We start from the raw sequence: 10,027 nt of genomic DNA on the forward strand, positions 1-10,027 counted from the left end.
CTCTCTCTCCTGCTAGCCCAGAGTAATCCTCACTGGAGGAGGAACCAGGGAGGCGAGCCGTCTCGGACCTAGCAATGTAAAATAAGGTACTGGTTTGTGTGTTTTATTTCGATCTCTTCTAACTAACTTAATGCCTAGAACCTCATTAATGAAACCACTGCGCAGGCCGCGTGGTAGAGAGGTGGGAACCCTGGGACAGTAGTGATCCCTAGTCTAGGCGACGGGGTGAGACGGGGCCCAGCCAGAGCCAGCTGGAGGGTCAGGCCCGGAGGCCCCCACCCTGGCCTACCTGCCCCGGCTGCAGCTGAGGAGGAGGCAGAGGAGGAGGATGATCTCCAGATACACTCGGAAGGCGGTGCCGCAGACCTTGGAGCTGAAAGGAGTAACCAAACATGCTCTTAATCATCATCCCCTTCCAGAGCAACTGGATGAAATTTCCTCTACTAATGATGGCCATGAAAAAGACACAAGTTCCCAAAGTGAGTCTGACTTCACTCAAGAATCACCTTTAACATCAGGCAATGCTGGGAATTCAGGATCTGCTTTTCCAAGTTATAGTGGCACAGGGATCTCTACAGAAGGCAGCTCAGACTTCTCCTGGGGATATGGTGAACTTAATAAAAATGCCACTGAAAAAGTCCAGGCCATGTGCACAGCCATTGATGAGCTCTTATATGAGCAAGTCAAGTGTGCATACCAAGAGTCTACAAGAAGAGTGCCAACAGTGGACATCTAGCTTTCCTCACCTCAGGATTCTGAGTAAACAGATAATTACTCCAAGTGAAGGTTATGGATTAAATCCTAGATCCCCACTTGCTATTTCAGCTTCACATGAAGCAGCCTTGTCTCAAGAAAGAGATTCAGCAATATCCCCTGGTTTGTGTGCTGTGGAAAGAGAAGAAGACTGTATAATCTTCTCAGAAGGAATAGTTGAGGAATATCTAGCTTTCGACAATACAGATATGGAAGAGGGATTTCATGAAAATAAATCAGAAGCAGCTACAAAGAAACAGAAATTAGGGTACCCTCCCATTGCTCCATTTTACTGCATGAAAGAGGACATTCTTGCTTATGTGTTTCACAAAGTGTGGAACAAAACTGTGAGCTGTTTGGAGCAATTGACACGTAGTTACCGGGAGGGATTTGCTTCTGATGATGAGAGTAATGTTGCAGTCACCAGACCAGATTCACAAAGTCTCTATGTGCTGAGTGAACCACATACTTTGGTGTTACCTTGAGTACCACAGTCCAAGGTGCTGTCTGTCACCTCGAATCTGATGAGTCTCTGTCAAACAAGTGGTCATCAGCCAAATGCGAATGATCTCTTGATTCATGAGATGCCTCTACAGCCAAGAAATCTCTACCCAATTGACAAGCTCCTAGATCTTGATGACAAGCTACTTATGAGGCCTGGACCCAGTACCATCTTTTCAACCCGAAATTGGCCAAACCGAGCCTTGGAGCTTAGTACATCATGTCTGTCATATAAAGTGCAGTCTGCCAGGAGACGTAATCCCCCACCACGTACCCTTCATCCAATCAGCACAAGCCACTCACGCACTGGAACACCAAGACCTGTGGAAGAAATCCTCAGAGGATCACAAGTCCCTTTGGCAGTTGACTGGCTCTCCTCTTGCTCACCAATACCCCTGAGTCGAAATAATCTGCTGCCACCTATTGGCACAAGTGAAGTGGAACACCTGATCCCTGTGGGGCCACAAAGGCAAATGAAACCCCATGGTGATTCCAGTCAAGCCCAAAGTGCAGTGGTGGATGAGCCTAATCATCAGCAGCCTCAAGATAGGCTCCTTTTATCTAACTTCTTCTCCAGGCCCAATACAACTTGGTCATTTATGCCAGAAACACAGTATCATCATTCACATGCACTTGAGTACCCTCATCAAGCCTGACCCAGTAGGGGATCTGCAGGTCCTCATTTGCATGCCTCTACAAAAATCTCAAAGCAGAGGTGGCCAATCTCTAAAACCAGGCAGGGACCAGAAGGCAAATGAGAAGAACCTATCAGGCTGCAGCAAACATGTGGGAAGACTTCAAGAATCAGTGTTCGACCATCAAATGATGGAGAGCATGTATACAAGATCAACTAGAATCCATCCATTAAGTGTTACTTGAATGCATTCTAGAAAACACCATACTTGGAAAAGAGATAAAGCTCACAGCTCTGGGCTCAAAGGACTCATAGTCTGCATAGTCAAATCTATTAATATATTTGTCTTTTATGGTAATTTTCTATCCTTTTAAAGAAATAGTATTCCAAGATAAGGGAGGTGTGAGTTAAAGAGGTAGTAAGTGACTGCTATTTCAATTTTACTACTGAAAAGTTTTGATCCCTTTATTGATATCCTAAACATTAATTTCTATTTTCTCCTACTTTTCATAGATAGCTTTATATTCCATTGGAAAATGTGTGAGGTGATTGATTTTATAGTCAGTTATACTGTTTCCTTTATCTCTCTATTTGGATACTTTAGATCATATGACCTATCTAAAATAGGCATTAATATTTGTTAGTGTTCTGTTTTTCAAAATGACCTCTTAAATTCTCAAAATTTTTCAGATTATTTTGATAGTGATATGTTGATTTTTCAATAAAATTACTTTTTTAGACTTGTAATAAGGCTATGAATTTACCTGATATTTGGTCAACACATTGAAATAAGGCTAAACCTTCCATTTTTGTCTATTTTATATATTTCAATTAAATTTTATAATTTCTTCAGGACCATTTGGAACAATTACTTCTAAGTCTGTTTACGGCAAAACAAGGCTAAAGGCATTCAGACTTCTAGAGGGACCTTAAAAAGCCCCTGAATTTGTCATTGTTAATGAAGTTAATTCAAAGGAATAATCACAGAGAAGTAGTATTGGCTATCCATGGGGAGGAAAGAGAATAGCAGACCTGAAACAGTAGGCCCCTATTCAAACTTAGACAGCTGGAGTTCCAGATTGGGGACAAATTAAAAGATTGGTATCTTCTATGCCACTAAAAAATTTTACTTAAAAAGTGAATTAAAAGCCTAGGAATAAGTCCAAATATAAATAGTCAATGTGAGTATTGTTATGGTTTAGATTTGAGGTGTCCCCAAAACCTCATGTATGAACTATGCAAGAAAGTATAAAGGGTGAATGACGGGCTATGAGATCTTTAACCCAATCAGTTAATTAATTCACTAATAGGGATTAACAGGATGGTAACTGTAGCTAGGTAGGGTGTGAGCAAAGGAAGTGGGTCACTGGGGACATACCTTAGGGGTACATATTTTGTAGTAGGTGAGTGGAAACTGTCTGCTTCTCAGAGTGATGTCTTGAGCCTCTTTCCTCTACCATACTCTCCCCACATGATATTCTGCCTTGTGGTGGAAGACCTTAGACAGCACAAAAGAATTTCCCAAGCTTTCCCTGCTCAAGATGTTAACTTTGGAGCAGAAATAATGCAAGGTGCTAAGGCTATCTATCCTCAGGGAACATCCTAGAATACAATAGTAGCACTCCACTCAGACTGAAAATGCTGAAAGAATGTGGGAATACATCAAGTAAGACTCTGTATGTAGAAATTTGGTTACCCCAAAGATTGGAGTTAAGATAGTTCAATGCAAGTCATAATAGTCTTCAAGAGATCAGGTTCTCTGTTATCTACCACATTGGCTATCTGCATCTATTGTGGAATTCTCATTTACAAACAAGATAGTTCTGACCAATAGGTCAATCATAGCTTCATGCCTAGCAAACTACAATTCAAACAGTGCAAATCCAAGGAAAGGCACAGAGTTTCTAAGACCCATGTTTCAAGAGACCCAGTAATTTGATAAATGCTCTAGAGATGCAGATGTTTAGTCTGCTGGACTAAACAAGGTCTTGCCTTCTCACAGCATCTAGCAATTTTCCTCTGTAGCCCATCAAAATCATAGTTAAGTCTATGACTTAAAAAAAATCAATGTCTGTTTGTACTACTGTAAATTTCACTGTTGTCAGAACTAGATCCATTCTGTTCATGATTTTATCCCTTCTACTTAGTGTCCTTCTTCATGGTTGGTAGTTGTTTAATGCATATAAAGGAATAATGCCAGTGGGATTAAGTTTTTTATAGTATGTTTTTAAATGGGTTAGAATTAACTTTGAAAAGAGAAAGACCTAGCTCTCCACAACTGTCAGAATTTTCTTCTGGGAGAGGTTATTTAGCAAAAATAGAATTGACTTTACCAATATGGAGATAATATTAACCTGCTTATTATGATAGTCATCCACCAATTTTATATCGATTGTACCAATTTTCTGACCCTATACATTGATCTATTTCAATATACTTTCAGGTTTACCACATCGGATTGACCCATTTTACAGTTTTATTCCTAGGCATTTTATCTAAAAATCCTCTTTCTTCAATAAGATAGCTACATTCATATTTATCCTATTCTCATATTTATCCTATTCTCAAAGAACTTGAAGAGATATTGCAATCAATATGGACATAATTTACTCTGTTCACTAGAGTTCACAATGTTTGCATGTCTTTTCATAAACTGCAGCTTGATTGCTGTCTAATGATTAGAATCCTTTGGTGATCCAAAAAAATATCCCATATGGCCAAACATGGTGGCCCATGACTGTAATCCCAGTGGCTCAGAAGGCTGAGGCAGGAGAATTGCAAGTTCAAAGCCAGCCTCAGCAATTTAGCAAGGTCATAAGTAATCTAGCAAGACCTTGTCTCAAAAGAAAAAAGAAAAAAAGGGCTGGGGATGTGGTTCTATTCCTGATATATATATATATATATGAGAGAGTTGATCAAAGGGAAAGGATCCCGTTATATTATGTATATATCTCCATATAATCACATATGCAATCAAGGAATGTCAAAAGTGAAATAAATTGTCTTTCTGGATCATTATCTTTGGTTTTGAATACTTTTGCAGAGAAAAATTTAATTACTTAGGAAAAGTCTCAGTTTTTAAAAAATCTTGATGAAGAATATTAAATATTACTTAGAAAAGGCCAGAGAGACTAGGCCTATAATCCCAGCTTCTCAGAAGGCTGAGGCAGGAGGATAGCAAATCCAAGGTCAGCCTCAGAAACTTAGTGAGGTCCTGCTTCAGAAAATAAAAAGGGCCTGCAGTGTAGCTCAGTGGTAGAACACCCCTGGGTTCCATCATCAGTGGGGGTGGGGGGATTGGAGGGCGGGGATGACACCCAGACTGATGTAATACAGTAAGTACATAAAGCAACTGGTTAAATTTCAGTGTATAAAACTCTTTTTTTACTTCCAAAGATAGATTAGACAAGCCTGGTGCCTAAGTAAGATGGCATTAGCAACACATAAATACACTAATAAAAAACAGATGGACCATCAATGACAAAATGATTTATGAATTTCTGAAGCAGTTTAATTAATAGGAACATGAATTGTTATAGTCCACAGAAATATTCAGTGTTAAGGTCAGCAAAGAAATAATACCATGATCTAGTTTCTGGTCCATGTTAATACATATATTGTTTAATTTTTATTTTATTTCAAAAATGAAGAGCACTTAGCTAAGAGTATTTACCCTTCATTTGTGTATTTTTTATATTTCTTTTAAATATAAATCTATTTCTTTTAAATCTATTTCTGAAGAAGTTGATGTTAAGAAGTTTATATTAATAACAGAGAAGGAAAAAAAGCATTTTAAAATTTTGGTAGAATTAAGTTAGTGAAATAACTTCCTTGGTATCACTTGAAGTATGTTTTGCATTCATTCTCAACACCCAGTTGAAGCTGCAGGTGACTACTTATTGGAAAGTGTTATGTTACAATCCTTAAGTAGAAAATTATATTATCGTACTCTAAACTCCCCAGTCCAAGTCTTATTACATGTAGATGTATTTTCAGAGTTAAAAGTGCAAGATTCACAGATATTACTAATACATATCTAAATACAGAAAGTGGTATGTGAGAGTAGGTAAATAGACTCACACTTTTAAAATAAATTCTAAGTAACTTGAAAACCCACATTTCAATTTTATTTATGAGTTGATCAAAGGGAAAGGATCCTGTTTTCATATAAAATATGAATGTCAAATTTTGGTAACTACTGAAAAAGAGTAATCATCATTATATTTTTCTCTGCATTTTTTGAATTACATTGTATATATTTAAAGGTTTTTTGGCACCAATGTCTACCTCAGTTGCTAATTTTTACTGCTTTATTCACAAAAATTGATCTTAGTATAACTGACAGTGTTAAATAAACACAATTATCTAGATTATTTTTAGAAAAATAAATGTTAAATCATTTTTACAGATATTGCATATGTGTGAGTAATTTCATTATACAACTAAATAGTAAAAAGAAAAAAAAAAGTTTATTCATTTTAATGGCACTCAAAAATAGCGTATTTATTGACCTGAACTTGCAAACATAAATACTCCATGATAAATGGCTACTTGCAAAACAATATATAATTTATTTTGGGAGATAAAATTTGTCCCATATGCCAATGGAAAACCCCTTCCCTTAATTTTATTGCACACAGTAATATATTTTGCAATCTATAATAAGTAAAATAGCACAGACTCTAAAAGCTATTCAAATATTTTCCCTATTTTACAACTACCTCTTAAGTTGTTAATTGACTTGTCCAAATCCTTTTATGGTTTTAATCCTAGGGGACTTACTTGCATTACTTTTAAACGCTGCCTATAAAACATAAGAGATATACTTAAAATTACTGAAGTTGAAACCATTGACCTGACTTTCAAAAATGAGAATAGTATTAATTAAATAAATGTCCTACTCTTTTAAAACTACAGGTGAGAATCATCCATTAACAATAATTGGAATTGTGAAAGTTTATTCACATGAAGTGCAATGTGTTCTAAACTTTAAAATTACTAAGCAATGGTGAAAGAGGAGAAGGGTTTGTATTAACTGTCTGAAGGTGTTTAAAAACCTGACACTTATTTATCTTTAACTGCACAAGAATACTCCAAATCTCTGTTATTTTATAAATCATACAAATATCAAAACAAAAAAACAATATATTTTAATACTACAATGAGTCTACATATCACAGAATGTCTTCCATATGAAATCAGCTAGATTACCTCTACTCAAATGTCAATCATAGGATATCAATGAAAACTAAATATCATATTCAAAATCAATTGAATACCTTGAGCCATTGCTAATGTGGTGACTTTGGCTATCTTATTTTCAAGCAAATGCTGAATATGCTATCTACAAATAATGAAGGATGTTCTTGAAAGTCTTAAAAGAGAAATAATACAAGGACATCATCATAACATCAACAATTCTGCCATTATTCTGGGGAAAATTCACCTCTAATTACATCCAATGGCCACCTCCTTAGCTAGAAGCACTGTTTCATATTTCTGCATTTTTTCCCAAACCTAACTTAATGAGGCACTGAGATGCAGCAAGCATTCAAGTATTACTGAATGGATAAATGGCCTTAAAGACATTTAAAGCATTGTAATAGATTTTTGTTTTTAACTCAGGAGGCTGAAGAAATCAATGTGCATCATATGTACATTTGTTGTAGCAGACATCCCCAAGGCATAAGTAGTTGATCATTTAGCAGCCCTCAAACTTACTTCATGGCATCCCAGAACTAATGCTATCCACGTGCTAAATTCTCTGCACTGCTGTGTCTAACTCAGTTTCCTTATCTTCTACTCAGATATCATAATGAAAGTAAGGTAGAGGTAGTTATATAGCACTGAGATAATGCATATGTATCCATTACATATATTAAATATCCATTACATATCTGTTACACATAATATATGTGTGTATGTGTGTTTTATACATTTATTACATGTATGTGTTAGAGGATATGTTCACCTAACAAAAGGTAACACAATATAAATTTAGGAGACCTAACTATCCAAAGTTGTTTCAAAGAAAGTCTATGGTGTGGAATATGCACTTTCTGTATCCTAAAAGGCTCATTAATATTTTCTCTTTCACAACACCTTTCCATTCATCTATCATATGCCTCACTTATTTTCACATGAAAATCAATCATACCTTACTAAAATTTAGCTTAAAAATTCCAAAAACAAGTATCAAGTATAAAGTGTCTGTCTTTGCACAGTTGGAAGTCAATTCCACCATCCTTTCTAGTACAAAACTCTAAATTAAGAAGGCAGCCCCCTTGATTCAGTTTCCCCCAGAAGTAGAACTTTAGCTAGGACTGGAGAATAAGAAGTTTATTTAGGCATTGGCTCCAGAAAGTAACAGTAGGGCAAAGGAGTGTTCTAAATCAGCAAACTTGCAGTATCAAACCAGTTATCACTGTGAAAACCTGGAGCTTAGTCCTCTTGGACACCAGGTAGAACAGGCTTCAGAATGATCTCAACTGAGGAGCAAGACAACTGAGGTATATATTACACAATTCCCTATTTACTCAGGAGCACTGTGGCTTGCTCTCCACTATGCAGGTGTAGTATGCTTCTGAAGTTAGCAGGGGAGACAGAACCTCAGAAACAAAGCATTCATAGAAAGTAGCAGAAGGAACAATAGCAGAGCACTTAAAGAATCACTTGGTGGGAGCTGTCTACCTACTCCTATCTAAAAGTCTCCCCTCCTCAACTCTGTAGGAAATGCATCCCCAAGGCGTAAGTAATTGATCTGATGGAGTAGAACAAGCTTGCTACTCAGACTTAATTGCAAAGAGGAATCTTTGACCTTATTAAAGATAAAAGAAATGGCTTTACTTCCTGCAAATTATTTTAGGATCCTGGATGAAAAAAATTCAAACTACAAATCAAAACAAATCAGAAGTGAAGAAAAGAACCAATATTTAATGAGAACTTAAATCATGCTAGGTGCTATAAAATTATTGTTACAAATTCAATGAGTTAAAGGGAAAAACTGAAAAGTTTCCCCTTTTCTTGAGTTTCTTGAGAAATTTGAGTCACAAAAAATTGAGCTCAAGTCATGTTTATTCTAAGATATATGAACCAAGACAAATAGTTGATTTCCCAGAATCTCAGTTTCCTTTTCTGTAAAATACCTACAGTATGACTGATACAGTATGGCAGTCTTTGTAACAACTGTTAGTCCTGTGTCTCTCCTTCCTTCTTGTCACAATTTTATGAGATAGAGTTTTTTTAAATATTTATTTTTAAGGTGTAGATGGACACACACAATGCCTTTATTTTTATGTGGTGGTGCTGAGGATGAAACCCGGGTCCCGCCCATGTGAGGCAAGTGCTCTACCGATGAGCCACAATCCCAGACAGAGATAGATATTTATGAGGTATATATATATTCCCATTACAAAAATAAACTCATTGCTTCTCATAATGGCTAAATTAGTTGCTCAGGACTGACTACTCAGTAAGATTGAAATCTGGGTCTCTCTGATTCTAAGGATCTTGCCTTCAGAGATTAACGATTTGTTTGGAACCAAACTGGCAGTATTAATTTTTATAAAACCACAAAATCAGTTACATCTTTTTAAATGGTTGAACATTTTTAAATGTTTAATATTTAATTGTCTAGTAAATGTGGCTTCATTTTTAAGTTAAAAGTTGGGCTAGCATAAGTTCTATTATAACAGAAATTTTAAATAACTATGCAAAACTTTTCAATATAGCAGTGATTTCTTTAGGCACTATTTAAACAAAAAGATTTAACTACTGACATTATCTGCAACATCCTTAGAAAAATGAGGGCAAACACATGAATAGTTAACATCTTGGATATTACACTTAAAAAGCAAACCTTGGTCAAAGTATGCCCTTCTTGTAGTCAACTCACCTCACACTTTCTACAATGAAGATCTCCATTTTACTTGATGATCCTGAGGTCTTGAAATAAATATAAATTCAATCACAATAAACATTATGCTGCCTTTGAACAATCATTTAACTATGCTACATGTCAATTAGCATTTGAATTTGTTTAAATATTGTTGTAATTCTCTCCAGTTAATCAGAATACCCTAATTCACAAGCATAGTGAGTAATACCTCAGGCATTTCTTCTTTAAATTTTTAATCAATA

General features: G+C 36.1%; 1 protein-coding gene across 1 annotated transcript; it reads left to right on the forward strand.

Moving 5' to 3' along the window:
- Positions 1-230: 230 nt before the first annotated feature.
- LOC308652221 (primary cilium assembly protein FAM149B1-like) lies at positions 231-2,012 on the forward strand. The gene is given in 2 exon segments (XM_081299994.1): positions 231-681; positions 683-2,012. Coding segments are annotated over 2 exon segments (909 nt in total). The 5' UTR covers positions 231-328; the 3' UTR covers positions 1,239-2,012.
- Positions 2,013-10,027: the final 8,015 nt, after the last annotated feature.

This window comes from Spermophilus citellus (genome assembly GCF_964194105.1).
Source record: "Spermophilus citellus genome assembly, chromosome: 6".
NCBI classification, from domain to species: Eukaryota; Metazoa; Chordata; class Mammalia; order Rodentia; family Sciuridae; genus Spermophilus; species Spermophilus citellus.